The sequence below is a fragment of the Salmo salar genome, chromosome ssa14 (assembly GCF_905237065.1).
Source record: "Salmo salar chromosome ssa14, Ssal_v3.1, whole genome shotgun sequence".
NCBI lineage: Eukaryota > Metazoa > Chordata > Actinopteri > Salmoniformes > Salmonidae > Salmo > Salmo salar.
This window is the reverse complement of record NC_059455.1, coordinates 33,606,936-33,627,144: the sequence shown is the minus strand read 5'-3', so window position 1 is coordinate 33,627,144 and position 20,209 is coordinate 33,606,936. Positions and strand designations below refer to the sequence as shown.

The window sequence follows — 20,209 nt, the reverse complement described above, 5'->3', positions numbered from 1 at the left end:
CGAATGACATCCCCAAGAGGTAAAATATATAGTGAAAACAATAGTGGTCCTAAAACGGAACCTTGAGGAACACCGAAATTTACAATTGATTTGTCAGAGGACAAACCATTCACAGAGACAAACTGATATCTTTCCGACAGATAAGATCTAAACCAGGCCAGAACTTGTCCATGTAGACCAATTTGGGTTTCCAATCTCTCCAAAAGAATGTGGTGGTCGATGGTATCAAAAGCAGCACTAAGATCTAGGAGCACGAGGACAGATGCAGAGCCTCGGTCTGAGGTCATTAAAAGGTCATTTACCACCTTCACAAGTGCAGTCTCAGTGCTATGATGGGGTCTAAAACCAGACTGAAGCGTTTCGTATACATTGTTTGTCTTCAGGAAGGCAGTGAGTTGCTGCGCATCAGCTTTTTCAACATTTTTTGAGAGGAATGGAAGATTCGATATAGGCCGATAGTTTTTTATAATTTCTGTGTCAAGATTCGGCTTTTTCAAGAGAGGCTTTATTACTGCCACTTTTAGTGAGCTTGGTACACATCCGGTGGATAGAGAGCCATTTATTATGTTCAACATAGGAGGGCCGAGCACAGGAAGCAGCTCTTTCAGTAGTTTAGTTGGAATAGGGTCCAGTATGCAGCTTGAGGGTTTAGAGGCCATGATTATTTTCATCATTGTGTCAAGAGATATAGTACTAAAACACTTTAGTATCTCCCTTGATCCTAGGTCCTGGCAGAGTTGTGCAGACTCAGGACAATGGAGCTTTGGAGGAATAGGCAGATTTAAAGAGGAGTCCGTAATTTGCTTTCTAATGATCATGATCTTTTCCTCAAAGAAGTTCATAAATTTATTACTGCTGAAGTGAAAGCCATCCTCCATTTGCGAATGCTGCTTTTTAGTTAGCTTTGCGACAGTATCAAAAATAAATTTCGGATTGTTCTCATTTTCCTCAATTAAGTTGGAAAAATAGGATGATCGAGCAGCAGTGAGGGCTCTTCGATACTGCACGGTACTGTCTTTCCAAGCTAGTCGGAAGACTTCCAGTTTGGTGTGGCGCCATTTCCGTTCCAATTTTCTGGAAGCTTGCTTCAGAGCTCGTGTATTTTCTGTATACCAGGGAGCTAGTTTCTTATGACAGATGTTTTTAGTTTTTAGGGGTGCAACTGCATCTAGGGTATTGCGCAAGGTTAAATTGAGTTCCTCGGTTAGGTGGTTAACTGATTTTTGTCCTCTGACGTCCTTGGGTAGGCAGAGGGAGTCTGGAAGGGCATCAAGGAATCTTTGGGTTGTCTGAGAATTTATAGCACGACTTTTAATGCTCCTTGGTTGGGGTCTGAGCAGATTATTTGTTGCAATTGCAAATGCAATAAAATGGTGGTCCGATAATCCAGGATTATGAGGAAAAACATTAAGATTACATTTACATTTACATTTAAGTCATTTAGCAGACGCTCTTATCCAGAGCGACTTACAAAATGGTGCATTCACCTTATGATATCCAGTGGAACAACCACTTTACAATAGTGCATCTAAATCTTTTAAGGGGGGGGGTTAGAAGGATTACTTTATCCTATCCTAGGTATTCCTTAAAGAGGTGGGGTTTCAGGTGTCTCCGGAAGGTGGTGATTGACTCCGCTGTCCTGGCGTCGTGAGGGAGCTTGTTCCACCATTGGGGTGCCAGAGCAGCGAACAGTTTTGACTGGGCTGAGCGGGAACTGTGCTTCCTCAGAGGTAGGGGGCCAGCAGGCCAGTGGTGGATGAACGCAGTGCCCTTGTTTGGGTGTAGGGCCTGATCAGAGCCTGAAGGTATGGAGGTGCCGTTCCCTTCACAGCTCCGTAGGCAATCACCATGGTCTTGTAGCGGATGCGAGCTTCAACTGGAAGCCAGTGGAGAGAGCGGAGGAGCGGGGTGACGTGAGAGAACTTGGGAAGGTTGAACACCAGACGGGCTGCGGCGTTCTGGATGAGTTGTAGGGGTTTAATGGCACAGGCAGGGAGCCCAGCCAACAGCGAGTTGCAGTAATCCAGACGGGAGATGACAAGTGCCTGGATTAGGACCTGCGCCGCTTCCTGTGTGAGGCAGGGTCGTACTCTGCGAATGTTGTAGAGCATGAACCTACAGGATCGGGTCACCGCCTTGATGTTAGTGGAGAACGACAGGGTGTTGTCCAGGATCACGCCAAGGTTCTTAGCACTCTGGGAGGAGGACACAAGGGAGTTGTCAACCGTGATGGCGAGATCATGGAACGGGCAGTCCTTCCCCGGGAGGAAGAGCAGCTCCGTCTTGCCGAGGTTCAGCTTGAGCTGGTGATCCGTCATCCACACTGATATGTCTGACAGACATGCAGAGATGCGATTCGCCGCCTGGTTATCAGAAGGGGGAAAGGAGAAGATTAATTGTGTGTCGTCTGCATAGCAATGATAGGAGAGACCATGTGAGGATATGACAGAGCCAAGTGACTTGGTGTATAGCGAGAATAGGAGAGGGCCTAGAACAGAGCCCTGGGGGACACCAGTGGTGAGAGCGCATGGTGCGGAGACAGATTCTCGCCACGCCACCTGGTAGGAGCGACCTGTCAGGTAGGACGCAATCCAAGCGTGGGCCGCGCCGGAGATGCCCAACTCGGAGAGGGTGGAGAGGAGGATCTGATGGTTCACAGTATCAAAGGCAGCAGATAGGTCTAGAAGGATGAGAGCAGAGGAGAGAGAGTTAGCTTTAGCAGTGCGGAGAGCCTCCGTGACACAGACAAGAGCAGTCTCAGTTGAATGCCCAGTCTTGAAACCTGACTGATTAGGATCAAGAAGGTCATTCTGAGAGAGATAGCAGGAGAGCTGGCCAAGGACGGCACGTTCAAGAGTTTTGGAGAGAAAAGAAAGAAGGGATACTGGTCTGTAGTTGTTGACATCGGAGGGATCGAGTGTAGGTTTTTTCAGAAGGGGTGCAACTCTCGCTCTCTTGAAGATGGAAGGGATGTAGCCAGCGGTCAAGGATGAGTTGATGAGCGAGGTGAGGAAGGGGAGAAGGTCTCCGGAAATGGTCTGGAGAAGAGAGGAGGGGATAGGGTCAAGTGGGCAGGTTGTTGGGCGGCCGGCCGTCACAAGACGCGAGATTTCATCTGGAGAGAGAGGGGAGAAAGAGGTCAAAGCACAGGGTAGGGCAGTGTGAGCAGGACCAGCGGTGTCGTTTGACTTAGCAAACGAGGATCGGATATCTTCAACCTTCTTTTCAAAATGGTTGACGAAGTCATCCGCAGAGAGGGAGGAGGGGGGGGAGGGGGAGGAGGATTCAGGAGGGAGGAGAAGGTAGCAAAGAGCTTCCTAGGGTTAGAGGCAGATGCTTGGAATTTAGAGTGGTAGAAAGTGGCTTTAGCAGCAGAGACAGAAGAGGAGAATGTAGAGAGGAGTGAGTGAAAGGATGCCAGGTCCGCAGGGAGGCGAGTTTTCCTCCATTTCCGCTCGGCTGCCCGGAGCCTTGTTCTGTGAGCTCGTAGTGAGTCGATCCACAACATTTATTCCATGGGACAAAACTAGGTCCAGAGTATGACTGTGGCAGTGAGTAGGTCCAGAGACATGTTGGACAAAACCCACTGATTCGATGATGGCTCCGAAAGCCCTTTGGAATGGGTCTGTGGACTTTTCCATGTGAATGTTAAAGTCACCAAAAATTAGAATATTATCTGCTATGACTACAAGATCCGATAGGAATTCAGGGAACTCAGTGAGGAACACTGCATATGGCCCAGGAGGCCTGTAAACAGTAGCTATAAAAAGTGATTGAGTAGGCTGCATAGATTTCATGACTAGAAGCTCAAAAGACGAAAACGTCAATGTTTTTTTTTTGTAAATTGAAATTTGCTATTATAAATGTTAGCAACACCTCCGCCTTTGCCGGATGCACGGGGGGTATGGTCACTAGTGTAACCAGTGGTTGAGGCCTCATTTAACACAGTAAATTCATCAGGCTTAAGCCATGTTTCAGTCAGGCCAATCACATCAAGATTATGATCAGTGATTAGTTCATTGACTATAACTGCCTTGGAAGTGAGGGATCTAACATTAAGTAACCCAATTTTGAGATGTGAGGTATCACAATCTCTTTCAATAATAGCAGGAATGGAGGAGGTCTTTATACTAGTGAGATTGCTAAAGCGAACACCGCCATCTTTAATTTTGCAAAACCTAGGTCGAGGCACAGACACGGTCTCAATGGGGAAAGCTGAGCTGACTACACTGACTGTGCTAGTGGCAGACTCCACTAAGCTGGCAGGCTGGCTAACAGCCTGCTGCCTGGCCTGCACCCTATTTCATTGTGGAGCTAGAGGAGTTACAGCCCTAGCTGTTTATTTGTGTTGTTGTCTTGATTGGCTCTCTGTCTGCAGAGACTTCCTGCCCCGAGGCTCTGGGATCGTCACCCGCAGGCCCCTTGTCCTGCAGCTCATCAGTGCCAATGCAGGTAACACATGTGCTCGCACACACACACTCACGCACACACGCACACACACACACACACACACACACACACACACACACACACACACACACACACACACACACACACACACACACACACACACACACACACACACACACACACACACACACATACTTATCTGCATCTTTCTTCACAGAATGGGCAGAGTTCTTACACTGCAAAGGGAAGAAATTCACTGACTTCGATGAGGTTCGCCAGGAGATTGAGGCGGAGACTGACCGCATTACTGGGGCCAATAAGGGCATATCTCCCGTCCCCATCAACCTCCGCGTCTACTCCCCACATGGTACACATACCTTACCCCTCATCCACCCTCTTTCTCTCTCTTACTCTCTCTCTCTCCCCCTCTTTTATCTCTCTCTCTCCCTCTCATACATATCTCTGTGCTCTCCTTCCCTACTGTGTGTTCATTAATATTCACTATAAGATGTGTCCTCCTCTCTCCTTTCCCCCCTGCCTGCAGTGCTGAACCTTACCCTGATTGACCTGCCTGGCATCACCAAGGTGCCCGTGGGGGACCAGCCAGTGGACATTGAGCAGCAGATCAGAGACATGATCATGCAGTTCATCTGCAGGGAGAGCTGTCTCATCCTGGCTGTCACCCCGGCCAACTCTGACCTGGCCAACTCAGACGCCCTCAAACTGGCCAAAGACGTTGACCCCCAGGGTAAGATGTTGATCATATTGCTATATCACATTATGGGGTTAGCTGATATTTTTAACACCTATCCAGACGTTGAGAGATCTCGCAGGCATCTGCAATGAAGTCAGCTATGAACGTGGTCTTTGTGTTGTGACTGACTTCTGCCTTTGACCCTTACCCTTTGACCTCTGACCCCAGGCCAGCGGACCATAGGAGTGATCACCAAGCTGGATCTGATGGATGAGGGAACAGACGCCAGGGAGGTCCTCGAGAACAAGCTGCTGCCCCTAAGGAGAGGTGGGACATCTCTTTCTCTGTCTTTCTACCAATCTCTCTCATTCTTTGTCCCTCTTTCTCCATCTCTATGTCCACCGATCTACTTCAGTCATCTTTGGTATCAGATTTTCTGCTCTATCCTCCTCACTCGCCTTACATTTTGGTCCCATTTTATTGTATCTCAGTCATGTCTTTTCCATCATCCCGTCTGTCTCTGTGTGTTGCCAGGTTATATTAGAGTGGTTTCACCCTGTCCATCTGTGTGTGTTGCCATGTTATATTGGAGTGGTTTCACCCTGTCCATCTGTGTGTGTTGCCAGGTTATATTGGAGTGGTTTCACCTTGTCCATCTGTGTGTGTTGCCAGGTTATATTGGAGTGGTTTCACCCTGTCCATCTATGTGTTGCCAGGTTATATTGGAGTGGTTTCACCCTGTCCATCTGTGTGTGTTGCCAGGTTATATTGGAGTGGTTTCACCCTGTCCATCTGTGTGTGTTGCCAGGTTATATTGGAGTGGTTTCACCCTGTCCATCTGTGTGTGTTGCCAGGTTATATTGGAGTGGTTTCACCCTGTCCATCTGTATGGAAGCCCGTAAGCCCAAGACAAAAAAAAAATAACGTAGACTCTTGGATTATCTTGTTTGAACGACTTACTATCTTTTTCAAACAACTTATTATTTTGTTTGAACAACTTAGTAAAAAAAAATAATTTTTTATACTAAGTAATTCAAACGAGATACTAAGTTGTTAAAATGACATGCTAAGTCATAATTTTTTTTTTAACTAGGCAAGTCAGTTAAGAATAACTTATTTTCAATGATTGCCTAGGAACAGTGGGTTAACTGCCTGTTTAGGGGCAGAACGACAGATTTGTACCTTGTAAGCTTGTGGATTTGAACTTGCAACCTTTTGGTTATTAGTCCAATGCTCTAACCACTAGGCTACCCTGCCGCCCCCAATACATTTGAACAACGTATTATCTCATTTTAACTACTTAATTGTTATTTAGTCTAGGCATCATTTATTATGCAGCTTGTCAGAGCATTTAATGGTTGCTGCAGCCATTCATTCACTGATTCCATCCATTGATATCATTGTTCTTTGATAGCCTGAAGTAGGGCTGCTTCTGAATGCCAGATCCTGTAAGTGGGTGAGTGTGGAGCGAGGAGCAGAACGTAATTCAAGCAGATAAAAGGTTGTCACCCGTCTCTCCCGCTCCAATTTTACTCTGGTACTGCTCATTTCCTTCATCACTATTGTTTTAATTAGGTCTATTTGGTTATAATGATTTAGCCTACAGTATATATAGTTTATATTCTACTGTCTAACATTAGTGTGAGCGGACCAAGTCATTTGGTGTCACTCTAAAGCGGAAAGATGGAATAAATGAGTCCAGAGTAGGTTTTCTTGATTGAACACAGTTCTCTATTGAGGGATTTCTGACAATACAAACACTCCAACACAGTCAATGAGAATCTCCCAAGGAACAACCTACATGTTCTTCTTTAGATGACACAGGATCACAAGACGATTATCTTTAAACTATAACAACAATCACATAGTCGTCACCGTCTTAATGGCTCTTCTTGGATATCTCCCCTCCCTTGGTAGCCATTCTCCAGAGATAGTTTATCTTCCCCCTACCTGCTGGTTCCATCCTCTCTCTTATAGGGGAAAGAGAATATCTCATTAGTACCGTCAGCTGTGCTTAATTGCCTCTGGTTACCTTGTCTCACGTGCCTTATTGGGCTACTCTCCGTGAGCCCAGCCTGCCCTCTGGTGGTCCTTCCACATTAGGTTATGTCTTTTTTAAATTATTCTTCAATTGTATTAATGGATGTTTTGGGTAGGCAATATACAGGCTACTGTAAAATGTATTTTAGTTTTTCTTGGAATAGAAACACCCTAATATAACTCAATTTAATGAAGCTAAAATATCAGAAGTGAATCGTAAATATTAAAGGCCAGTATCAGCTTATTTTCATAAATAAAAGGGAATAAATAATATCAAACTGCAGCGGTGAAATGATTTGCGCACAGAAGCAAACACCAACAAGCTTCACACCCTGTCCATCTGTCCATCTGTGTGTGTTGCCAGGTTATATTGGAGTGGTTTCACCTTGTCCATCTGTATGTGTTGCCAGGTTATATTGGAGTGGTTTCACCTTGTCCATCTGTATGTGTTGCCAGGTTATATTGGAGTGGTTTCACCCTGTCCATCTGTGTGTGTTGCCAGGTTATATTGGAGTGGTTTCACCCTGTCCATCTATGTGTGTTGCCAGGTTATATTGGAGTGGTTTCACCCTGTCCATCTGTGTGTGTTGCCAGGTTATATTGGAGTAGTGAACCGCAGTCAGAAGGACATTGATGGGAAGAAGGACATCAAGATGGCTATGGCTGCTGAGAGGAAGTTCTTCCTCACTCACCCAGCCTACAGACACATGGCCGAAAAGATGGGCACCCCGTGCCTGCAGAAAGTCCTCAACCAGGTAGGCTAACGGACAGACAGCAGACTGACCAGGTTATGAACAGTAACTGAGTCTCTCCTACAGGTTATTACATCCTTGCTAATCATCCTAAAGCCCAGCATAATAGGCTTGCTTAGCGACGTTATATTTAGGGTAATTTTTGTGTTGTGTTGCCATAGCAATTGACCAACCACATCCGCGACACGCTGCCGGCGTTCCGTAGCAAGCTGCAGACCCAGCTTCTGTCTCTGGATAAGGAGGCAGAGGAGTACCGGGGATACCGCCCTGATGACCCGGGACGTAAGACCAAGCAACTGCTGCAGTGAGTTCCACACTCACAATCAGGGTTTGGGTCAATTGCGTTTTGATTCAGTATATTCAGTAAATCAACTGAAATTCCAATTTAAATTGTGTGTGTAGGATGGTGCAGCAGTTCTCCGTGGACTTTGAGAAGCGCATCGAGGGCTCTGGTGACCAGGTGGATACTGTAGAGCTCTCTGGTGGAGCCAAGATCAACCGTATCTTCCACGAGAGATTCCCCTTCGAACTGGTCAAGGTTAGATAGCTGGCTGATGCATATCTTGTTTCCTGGAGTGCTAGGCTGAAAAACAGTCTCTCATTCTCAATCTCTCTCTCTCTCTCTCTCTCTCTCTCTCTCTCTCTCTCTCTCTCTCTCTCTCTCTGACAGATGGAATGTGATGACAAGGAGATGCGGCGGGAGATCAGCTACGCCATCAAGAACATTCACGGTATCAGGTGGGTGTTTATTTTATATTATAATATTACTGTTTACCACTCTCATACCACCTCCACCTCCACCTCTCACTCTCAAATCAAATCAAAGTTTATTTGTCACGTGCGCCGAATACAACAGGTGTAGACCTTACAGTGAAATGCTTACTTACAGGCTCTAACCAATAGTGCAAAAAAGGTATTAGGTGAACAATAGGTAAGTAAAGAAATAAAAACAACAGTACATTTTTGGGGAACAATAACAGTAGCGAGGCTGTATACAATAGCGGGGCTATAAAAGTAGCGAGGCTACATACAGACACCGGTTAGTCAGGCTGATTGAGGTAGTATGTACATGAATGTATAGTTAAAGTGACTATGCATATAAGATAAACAGAGAGTAGCAGCAGCGTAAAAAGAGGGGTTGGGGGGAAGGGGGGGGCACACAGTGCAAATAGTTCGGGTAGCCATTTGATTACCTGTTCAGGAGTCTTATGGCTTGGGGTAAAAACTGTTGAGAAGCCTTTTTTGTCCTAGACTTGGCACTCTGGTACCGCTTGCCATGCGGTAGTAGAGAGAACCGTCTATGACTGGGGTGGCTGGGGTCTTTGACAATGTTTAGGGCCTTCCTCTGACACCGCCTGGTGTAGAGGTCCTGGATGGCAGGCAGCTTTGTCCCAGTGATGTACTGGGCCCTATGCACTACCCTCTATGGTGCCTTGCAGTCGGAGGCTGAGCAATTGCCATACCAGGCAGTGATGCAACCAGTCAGGATGCTCTCGATGTTGCAGCTGTAGAACCTTTTGAGGATCTCAGGACCCATGCCAAATCTTTTTAGTTTCCTGAGGGGGAATAGGCTTTGTCGTGCCCTCTTCACGACTGTCTTGGTGTGTTTGGACCATTCTAGTTTGTTGGTGATGTGGACACCAAGGAACTTGAAGCTCTCAACCTGCTCCACTACAGCCCCGTCGATGAGAATGGGGGCGTGCTCGGTCCTCCTTTTCCTGTAGTCCACAATCATCTCCTTAGTCTTGGTTACGTTGAGGGATAGGTTGTTTTTCTGGCACCACCCGGCCAGGTCTCTGACCTCCTCCCTATAGGCTGTCTCGTCGTTGTCAGTGATCAGGCCTACCACTGTTGTGTCGTCTGCAAACTTAATGATGGTGTTGGAGTCGTGCCTGGCCATGCAGTCGTGGGTGAACAGGGAGTACAGCAGGGGACTGAGCATGCACCCCTGGGGGGCTCCAGTGTTGAGGATCAGCGTGGAAGATGTGTTGCTACCTACCCCCACCACCTGGGGGCGGCCCGTCAGGAAGTCCAGGATCCAGTTGCAGAGGGAGGTGTTTAGTCCCAGGATCCTAAGCTTAGCTTAGCTCCTATCCACTATTTCCTCCCACACACATCTGCTTTATTGACTGTTCTCTTTTCTCTCTCTTTTCTCTCTCTCTCTCTCTCTTTCTCTTTCTCTCTCTCTGTGCGCTGCAGGACTGGCCTGTTCACTCCAGACATGGCATTTGAGGCCATTGTGAAGAAGCAGATAGTGAAGATCAAGGAGCCGTGTATCAAGTGTGTGGACATGGTCATTCAGGAGCTGATCAACACAGTGCGCCAGTGTACTAACAAGGTAACCTTTTAGTTTAGTCAATCCTCATTATGATGTATGCTGTCATTCCTTTCAAAAAATATTTGTCATTATATTATTTCCTAGGATGCACTGTAACAGGTTTTGTGTGTGTGTGTGTGTGTGTGTGTGTGTGTGTGTGTGTGTGTGTGTGTGTGTGTGTGTGTGTGTGTTTTTCAGCTGGATTGCTTCCCCAGACTGCGTGAGGAAACCGAGAGAATTGTGACCTCACACATCAGAGACAGAGAGAGTAGGGCCAAGGACCAGGTAACACACACACACACACACACACACACACACACACACACACACACACACACACACACACACACACACACACACACACACACACACACACACACACACACACACACACACACACACACACAGTACAAATGATTATGGTATAATTATTGACCATGGGGCTAGTAATACTACACTGTAATTGCCTGCATGTATTGTTGACCATATCTTTCTGTCTCCAATTTCAGGTGTTGCTGCTGATCGATGTCCAGCTCTCGTACATCAACACTAACCATGAGGACTTCATAGGCTTTGCTAAGTAAATGACTGACTAGGCCTGCCTTTAATGGCCTGCTATTTTCATTACATAGTGGAGATGGGGGGGTGAGCGTCCAAAACGATACTGAATACCTGCAGACAGTACTTTGACAGACTTCTCCCTCTCTTGTCTGTTTCCCTTTCTCCTGTGCTAACCTCCTATCTCTCTCTGCTGTCTCTATCTGTCTCTCTCTATTTCTTTGCTGTCTTTCTGCTTTCTCTCTCTGTCTCTCTGCTGTCTCTTTCTGTTTCTGCTGTCTTTCTGATGTGTCTCTCTGTCTCTCTGCTGTCTCTTTCTGTCTCTCTGCTGTCTCTCTCTGTCTCTCTGCTGTCTCTCTGCTGTCTCTTTCTGTCTCTCTGCCATCTCTCTGCTGTCTCTCTGCCATCTCTCTGCTGTCTCTCTGCTGTCTCTCTCTGTCTTTCTGCTGTCTCTCTGCTGTCTCTGTCTCTCTGCTGTCTCTCTGCTCTCTCTGTCTCTCTGCTGTCTCTTTCTGTCTCTGCTGTCTCTCTGATGTGTCTCTCTGTCTCTCTGCTGTCTCTTTCTGTCTCTCTGCTGTCTCTGTCTCTCTGCTGTCTCTCTGCTGTCTCTGTCTCTCTGCTGTCTCTCTGCTGTCTCTCTGATGTCTCTCTCTGTCTCTCTGCTGTCTCTCTGCTGTCTCTCTGCTGTCTCTCTCTGTCTCTCTGTCTCTCCTCCATAGTGCACAGCAGAGCAGCAAGCAGAGCAGCAAGCAGAGTAATGCTGCAAGCCAGGTCAGCCAGGTGAGACATAGAGGAGGATCTGAAATACCCACACACACACACGCACGTACACACGTGCACGCATGCACACACACACACACACACACACACACACACACACACACACACACACACACACACACACACACACACACACACACACACACACACACACACACACACACACACACACACACACACACACACACATACACTTGGGCAAAGGGTCAAGGGTGCCCTGGCTCACACAGTGGGCTGCAGGCCATAGAGGAGGAAACAGGACCATAGAGGAGGAAACAGGACCATAGAGGAGAAAACAGGACCATAGAGGAGAAAAACAGGACCATAGAGGAGGAAACAGGACCATAGAGGAGGAAACAGGACCATAGAGGAGAAAGCAGGACCATAGAGGAGGAAACAGGCCCATAGAGGAGGAAACAGGACCATAGAGGAGGAAACAGGACCATAGAGGAGGAAACAGGACCATAGAGGAGGAAACAGGACCATAGAGGAGGAAACAGGACCATAGAGGAGAAAAACAGGACCATAGAGGAGAAAACAGGACCATAGAGGAGAAAAACAGGACCATAGAGGAGGAAACAGGACCATAGAGGAGGAAACAGGACCATAGAGGAGAAAACAGGACCATAGAGGAGAAAAACAGGACCATAGAGGAGGAAACAGGACCATAGAGGAGGAAACAGGACCATAGAGGAGGAAACAGGACCATAGAGGAGGAAACAGGACCATAGAGGAGGAAACAGGACCATAGAGGAGGAAACAGGACCATAGAGGAGAAAACAGGACCATAGAGGAGGAAACAGGACCATAGAGGAGGAAACAGGACCATAGAGGAGGAAACAGGACCATAGAGGAGGAAACAGGACCATAGAGGAGGAAACAGGACCATAGAGGAGGAAACAGGACCATAGAGGAGGAAACAGGCCCATAGAGGAGGAAACAGGCCCATAGAGGAGGAAACAGGACCATAGAGGAGGAAACAGGACCATAGAGGAGAAAACAGGACCATAGGGACACAGACTCTCTTATTGGTTTCTTTATCTATCATTCATTTGTACACACATGGTATGTATACCCCAGTATGTTATACATCCATTACCTGTGTGTCGCATGTTTTTTGCATTTCCTGTTGATTTTGGGTACCTTTCGATAGCCTTTGTGTGTCTTTTTCACTTGGATGGTGACACTTATTATTATGTCAGTGTGTACAAACCAAATGGATGTTTTTACTTTCTGTTTACCATCATCACTGTGTTTGAACCCCTTCTATATCATCAAGGTGCCCCCATGCATTTCATCCCAAGCCCTTAGTGAGAATCTGAGCTGCCCTGTTTTGGGTGTGTGGTCTGGTTGGTGAGTATTACTCGTTGGGGTTAGGGTTGGGCTATGCCTGCTGCCTGCTTTAGCGGTAGCTAATGGGGATCCTAATAAAATAAAATAAAACATTTAAAAATACTTCCTCTACTCTACTGCTCATTGAGTGTGGCTCCCTCTTGTGGCCACTTTGAGTGTGCTGCTGTTTATAGCTTTTTCCACTTCTCAAGCTTAAATCGAGGTATGCTAACTTGAACCCACTCAACTGCTATGGAAAACACATATGTCAAATACTTTTAAATATTTGATCTGCGTTGATTTAGTTTGCCTGCTGGACAATGGAACCAATGGAATAGTCCCAAAAGTACAAACTCCAAGCTAAATCAACCACAACTCAAGTATTAGAATGTATTTGCCTTGATGTATTTGAGCCAGGTGTGGCAGGTTCCAGTCGTGAGGTTGTATCCAGACGTGGTACCCACGTAATGTGGTGCCCCAGGTGTTTTAACGGCCCACTTCCTTCCTGTTTCAGGCCTCCTCTCCTCCCGCCTCAGGCCTGATTGTAAGAGCAACAGTTTACATTACGACACTCCCTCATCCCTGTGACCACAGGGGGTTACCTGTCACAATCAACCTCCCAATACAAATGGTGTTGGAAAAATCTTTGATTTGTGCCACAACTGAAAAAAATCAAGACTTTATAAATGAACTGTTTGGGTAACCCCCTTAGTGGTTCTATGCCATCTGAGACACCTAACTTAATATTCACTCAATCCTCTGGCTTGTTGTGCCTGCTGGTTAACACACCTAACACAATGGACACTGATGTAGCACTAATGCTATAATGCTAATATTGTGTGTTTTGGGGATGTAATGAAGCACTAATAACCCAACAGCCACCTCTTAACACTGTGACACAGACCTGTGTTTGTGACTGTCACCCTAGTGCCTTGTTTTGCCAGGAGACTGTCACCGAACGGAACTCAGTCACATGTTGTGGTCTGGTTGAGTCACAAAGATACACACTGACACAATCAATTAACTTGGAGTTCTCACACAACACACTTTCTCATTGCATTTTATTATTCATACATCACCTTTGTGCACAAATTGGTTTGGTTATGTATAGTAGCCTAGCAAGCCAGGTTTGGTTATGTATAGTAGCCTAGCAAGCCAGGTTTGGTTATGTATAGTAGCCTAGCAAGCCAGGTTTGGTTATGTATAGTAGCCTAGCAAGCCAGGTTTGGTTATGTATAGTAGCCTAGCGAGCCAGGTTTGGTTATGTATAGTAGCCTAGCGAGCTAGGTTTGGTTATGTATAGTAGCCTAGCGAGCCAGGTTTGGTTATGTATAGTAGCCTAGCGAGCCAGGTTTGGTTATGTATAGTAGCCTAGCGAGCCAGGTTTGGTTATGTATAGTAGCCTAGCGAGCCAGGTTTGGTTATGTATAGTAGCCTAGCGAGCCAGGTTTGGTTATGTATAGTAGCCTAGCGAGCCAGGTTTGGTTATGTATAGTAGCCTAGCGAGCTAGGTTTGGTTATGTATAGTAAGTAGCCTAGCGAGCCAGATTTGACAGAATGTGATTGAAGTAATCAATGGAGGATGGGTACAGTAGGTGTAGCTTCTGTGTTGACCTGACAACTGTTCAGTGCCTTTAAACCTGTCAAAATTTTCTTCCTGCCAATCACAACGCCAACCACCACTATGGCCCCATCTCTTATCCCCTGATCTCTAACCTCTGCCCCCTGCCCTCTCTACAGGTCATCCGTAAGGGCTGGCTAACCATCAACAACATCAGCATCATTAAAGGTGGGGCCAAGGAGTACTGGTTCGTCCTGACCGCTGAGAGCCTGTCCTGGTTCAAGGATGACGAGGTGAGATAGTCAACCCTCTTCAGGGTGGGTTAGTACAGTAGTCAATCACAGTACGTTTGATGCAGTTTATGGCTAGATTTCTGGTGTTGGTGGATTGGAACACCATTTCTGGTTAATGTCTGGCAGAAGGGAGGGCAGTGTAAACAAATGGTAGAATATACATAATTTTGAATTTCTGTCCAATTCCAATGTCATAAGAGTCTCTTTTGTTTGATATATCTGTAGAGGATATATTATAAATCATACCTTCTGACTACCCACTGAATCACAACTCAACGGTGGTTCCCCATTGGCTCTTCAGTGGGGTTTCCCCTCCCCTTGAGATGCAGGGTGCTCCTTGATTGTCTGAATGTTGCGTTCATCATAGCTTGGTGGGCTGGTGTCTGTCTGCCTGTCTGTGCCTGCTGTACAGGTTCCAGGAAGTTCTGCACAGCAAGTGTAGACAGGCAGACACACGGCAACTCCCGGAGTCAGCCAATCCATGCACTGGTCAGCAGATGACATCCATAGGTCATAGAAAGAGAGAGCGGGAAGAGGATATAAAATACTTTTGAGTCCTGCCCAGTGAATATGGCTGTGTATCGACCACATTCTGAACATAGAGAGGATTAAACTATGTGGACTGCTTGTGACCCTATCAACTGTCTCGCCCACTTTGTCTGTCTTTGAGTTTCCCCATCTTTTCTTTCTGTCTCTCTTTCTCTCTCTCCACCTCTCCTCTCTCACTCCGTTGGGAGTTAAGGCATTTGGTTTTCTTTTGCACAATTGGAACAATCCCAAATCAAACCACTGGTCACACATACTCACACACATTATACAAACACACACATTTACACAAAAACAGTTATGTGTTGGCTTTATAAGGCATTATTTGATTATTAATAGGTGTAGACATTAACTGGGTGGATCGTAGACATTCTCATGTTGCATTGACTCTCAAGCAGTTCTGACATTCAACCAAGCAGTTCTTTACTTTCCTTGTGCGTTTTACTGTATATTTATTCTACACACACACACACACACACACACACACACACACACACACACACACACACACACACACACACACACACACACACACACACTCGCCTCTTTCTTGGTGCAGTTGGCAGTTTCTCTGGAACAGCACACATTCTTGGCAAGTTTTTAATTCAAACATCAGCCTCCAATGATTCAGTGGGGAGAAATCCCCTATTAAATTACAATATTCCTCCCTCTCTGTTTCTGAACCCAATACCCTTTCAATATCCAAACCATCTATCAGCAATTCCAACCCACAGCCTCTGAAATACCACCCTAACAGTACAGTAAAATACCCCTTCATTATGCAAACCATCTATCAGCAATACTAACCCACAGCCTCTGAAATACCACCCTAACAGTACAGTAAAAGCATTCCCAACACCATTGCTAATCCTAGCAAGCATACTACACCCACCACTAATTCCAATCTCTATACAGTATACAACCCCAATACGGTACTTTATCCCAACAAAACCACTGATTCCTATACATCCTCTCAATACCACCAATACGGTACTTTATCCCAACAAAACCACTGATTCCTATACATCCTCTCAACACCACCAATACGGTACTTTATCCCAACAAAACCACTGATTCCTATACATCCTCTCAATACCACCAATACGGTACTTTATCCCAACAAAACCACTGATTCCTATACATCCTCTCAATACCACCAATACGGTACTTTATCCCAACAAAACCACTGATTCCTATACATCCTCTCAACACCACCAATACGGTACTTTATCCCAACAAAACCACTGATTCCTATACATCCTCTCAATACCACCAATACGGTACTTTATCCCAACAAAACCACTGATTCCTATACATCCTCTCAATACCACCAATACGGTACTTTATCCCAACAAAACCACTGATTCCTATACATCCTCTCAACACCACCAATACGGTACTTTATCCCAACAAAACCACTGATTCCTATACATCCTCTCAACACCACCAATACGGTACTTTATCCCAACAAAACCACTGATTCCTATACATCCTCTCAACACCACCAATACGGTACTTTATCCCAACAAAACCACTGATTCCTATACATCCTCTCAACACCACCAATACGGTACTTTATCCCAACAAAACCACTGATTCCTATACATCCTCTCAACACCACCATCTACTAACCCCACCAAACTACCAAACCACCAGGCCTCTCTCCTAGCTGGTTTATTATATCATCAGTGAAGTAATATTTTTTGCTGATTGCACACACTGGGCAATATGAAGATCATCTTTCACACAATAGTTTGATCACAGAATGAAATAATTTAGTATTATATTTTATCACTATGAGTTTGACTGTATATTTAGGCAACATAGTTACTGTAACCGCCCAACCCAACCCCAATGAAGTACTAGAAGTATGTGTTTGTATTTGAAGCAGGAGTTGATGGATGGGTTGACCACTGTTCTGTGTCTGATTCTATGGAGCCGCTGCTGCTCCTCCCTTTACTGCACCAGAGCCAATCAGGGCTGAATTCTTTGTGCAAGGGAGCCTATACATTTCTATTACTGTTGTACTGTACATTTAGCAGAAATACTGTTTCAAAGACATTAACACACATTGGTCTAGACCTGACTATGAAAAAACAACAACCTTGTTATAGCATAGGCATTTTCTTCAGGAAACTGATGTTATACATGTGTTGCATAAATAAAATAAGTCTTCAAAAAAATGCAGTTACAGCAGTCACAAAGTACAAGTATGATGCCCTAGTGAGAACCGATAGCTAACACACACAGTAAAGGAGGAAGCAGAGATGAGCAGTCAGCTCTGGAAGATGCTCCATGGTGGAGTGTGGCTAATCAAACCCACTCCTTCAAAGCCAATGTTTCCCCAAAGAGAAGAGAAGTGCTTCCCTGCCCAGTCTAACCAATGTGCAGACTACTGTACACCAGTATGACAATGAACAGGTAGTCTGAACACTGGGAGGACGGAGCCGGACAGACAGACTCAGAGTGTCAGGCCATTCCATAGGCAGTAGGGCTGCACAGTTGCTGCTCTTTGCCTTCCTCCCTCATCCTCCTCCATTTTGGCATCAAGAAGTAGGGATCCCCCACCCGAACCCCCAAAATCACTGTTTTCTTTTCACCCGTCTGCGTCACCTCTTCTCCCTCTCTCTGTCGTTAGGTTGTTTGTTTATTGTGTTTCTGTGTGTCGCTCCCCTCGCGGTCCGTTTGGGTCATGCCGGCCAGGCAGAGTATCCAGGCTTGACGTGGCACATTCACTCAGATGACCGACCGGGACAGACTGGCTGAGCACTCTGGGAGGGGATATTACAAAAAAGAGAGAAGGAAAGAGAAAGGGAGGGAAAGAGAGTGAGAGAGATGGAGGAAGAGGGAGGGACCCATGTGGCCATATTTGGGTTGGAGTGACCCCTTGGGGAATACAACCTAGGGAGGTCTGCAAAGTGTATTTTTCATTTCTCATTTTCTACTCCCCTTGTTTTGTCTAGTAACACCCTACCATGGCTCTGCAGGGGTCAGATCTGGGCACCTCTGTTGTTCCACTTTTCTAAATCCTTCGTTTTGTTTCTTCTTCAGGTCTCCCTTTCTTTCTTAACTTCACTCTGGAAGTTCTTCCCCCCCCTCCTTCCCTCCTCTCCTTCCCTCCTTCCCTCCCTCCTTCCCTCCTTCTCTCCTTCTCTCTTTCTTTCCTCTCCTTCCCTCCCTCCTTCTCTCTGTCTCTGTACTGTTAAGCGGTAGCAGATGTTAAGTCAACACCAGGCTGTCATTTAATCTCTCCCCCTCTCGCTTTCCTTTTCTCACTCTCTCTCTACCTCTCCCTCTCTATCCCTCTCTCTCTCCCTCGCTACCCGACAAATCAGGCAGGAAGTGGGCCCCTCTGGAATGGAAAGAAAAAATATTGAAGAAATAAGAGGGGGAGGGTTAATAGAGAGAGAGAGAAAGAGAGAGAATGGGAGAGTGAAGAATTGAGATGGTGAGGATAGATAGATGGATGGATGGATGGATTGAGTGATGGAGAATTTTACATGACTTTTTACTCTCCATCTTGACTCGTTGCACCCACCTTTAAAACTCTGTCATGCTCAGTGTTATCCAGACAAGCAGCTCTCTGTTTCTTCTATTGTCCATGTTCACATGCACACCGCAGAGTCCGCTGAGTCCCCTGCGTTTCTCCACATCTGTGTTTCCATAGCCAGGTTTCCTCCTGTCTCAGCTCCCCATTCCATAACCAGAAGGTTTCCTCCAGCCCCAGGTCCCCCTCCCTTACAGATGTACCGTGGAGAACGACTGTGTCTTGACCAACACACTAATGACTTCCACATGTAGACTTTCTCTTTCTCTCTCCCTTACCCTCCCTCTCCTCCCCCGCTCTACCTCCCACTCTCATTCTTCCTCCCTTTTTCCACCTCCCCTCTATCTCCCCCTCTGTGATCCCCCACCCTCTCTCCTCTCCCCTGCGCTCCCCCTAACTTCTCCCTCTCCTTACCCTTGTCTCCACATTCCCCTTCTCTCTCTTTCTCCCTGGATCGTCGCCCAATTAAACCAACCTCTTGATTCAAAATCTAACCGAAAAATATACATCATTTGACACACAAAGATCAGACAGCAATCAGAAAAGAAGTATGCATTTCCCTGCCATGGTTCTTTGCATTTGCTTGTTTCTATTGTCAAACCTGATGGCCTCTTTCTTTCTGTTTGTGTTTCTCAGGAGAAGGAGAAGAAATACATGCTCCCTCTTGACAACCTGAAAGTGCGAGACGTGGAGAAAGGCTTTATGTCCAGCAAGCACGCCTTCGCCATCTTCAACACAGAGCAGAGGTCTGGAACCAGACACATCCTAATAAAGTTAACTTTTAATATTGTAGCGCTACACTCTTCAAAAAAAGGGTTCTTCGGCTGTGCCCATAGGGGAACCTTTTTGGTTCCAGGTAGAACCCTTATGGGTTTCACAGAGGGTTCTACCTGGAACCAAAAAGGGTTATTCAAAGGGTTCACCTATGGGGACAGCCGAAGAACCCTTTTAGGTTCTACTGTAGATAGCACCTTTTTTTCTAAGAGTGTACATTTACTTTAAATATTCCTACTTTGGTACCACTACTTCTAATAATAATAATACAAACTGTACAGGAAGACAGAAACCAACGTGGCTGGTGGGCTTCTTCTCTTCCTAGGCTTTATTTAACTAGATGGGCCTGCCACCCCCTGCCTTGACCCCTAAGGGGACCTGAAAGCAGTGTAACTAACTTCCTCTTCCCCTCCCCTGTGTTGTGGTCCGACAGGAACGTGTACAAGGACAACCGTTTCCTGGAGCTGGCCTGTGACACTCAGGATGAGGTGGACAGTTGGAGGGCTTCTCTCCTGCGTGCTGGAGTCTACCCCGAAAGATCTTCTAATGTGAGTGACTGTTACACGGGAGACCAGGGTTGGGGACAATTCCATTTCCATTCAGTC

General features: G+C 46.1%; 1 protein-coding gene across 1 annotated transcript in view; it reads left to right on the top strand.

Moving 5' to 3' along the window:
- The window catches only part of LOC106569416 (dynamin-3), a 52,858-nt gene that overhangs the window by 23,253 nt on the left and 9,396 nt on the right, over window positions 1-20,209 (top strand). Inside the window, exons 3-17 of the mRNA XM_014140756.2 lie at window positions 4,379-4,452; window positions 4,628-4,777; window positions 4,955-5,158; window positions 5,333-5,431; window positions 7,739-7,899; window positions 8,058-8,200; window positions 8,299-8,434; window positions 8,567-8,634; window positions 10,096-10,234; window positions 10,412-10,498; window positions 10,723-10,793; window positions 11,491-11,551; window positions 14,624-14,737; window positions 19,467-19,576; window positions 20,038-20,152. Coding sequence (XP_013996231.1) covers window positions 4,379-4,452; window positions 4,628-4,777; window positions 4,955-5,158; window positions 5,333-5,431; window positions 7,739-7,899; window positions 8,058-8,200; window positions 8,299-8,434; window positions 8,567-8,634; window positions 10,096-10,234; window positions 10,412-10,498; window positions 10,723-10,793; window positions 11,491-11,551; window positions 14,624-14,737; window positions 19,467-19,576; window positions 20,038-20,152 — 1,732 coding nt within the window. The remainder of the gene's footprint in view (window positions 1-4,378; window positions 4,453-4,627; window positions 4,778-4,954; window positions 5,159-5,332; window positions 5,432-7,738; window positions 7,900-8,057; window positions 8,201-8,298; window positions 8,435-8,566; window positions 8,635-10,095; window positions 10,235-10,411; window positions 10,499-10,722; window positions 10,794-11,490; window positions 11,552-14,623; window positions 14,738-19,466; window positions 19,577-20,037; window positions 20,153-20,209) is intronic.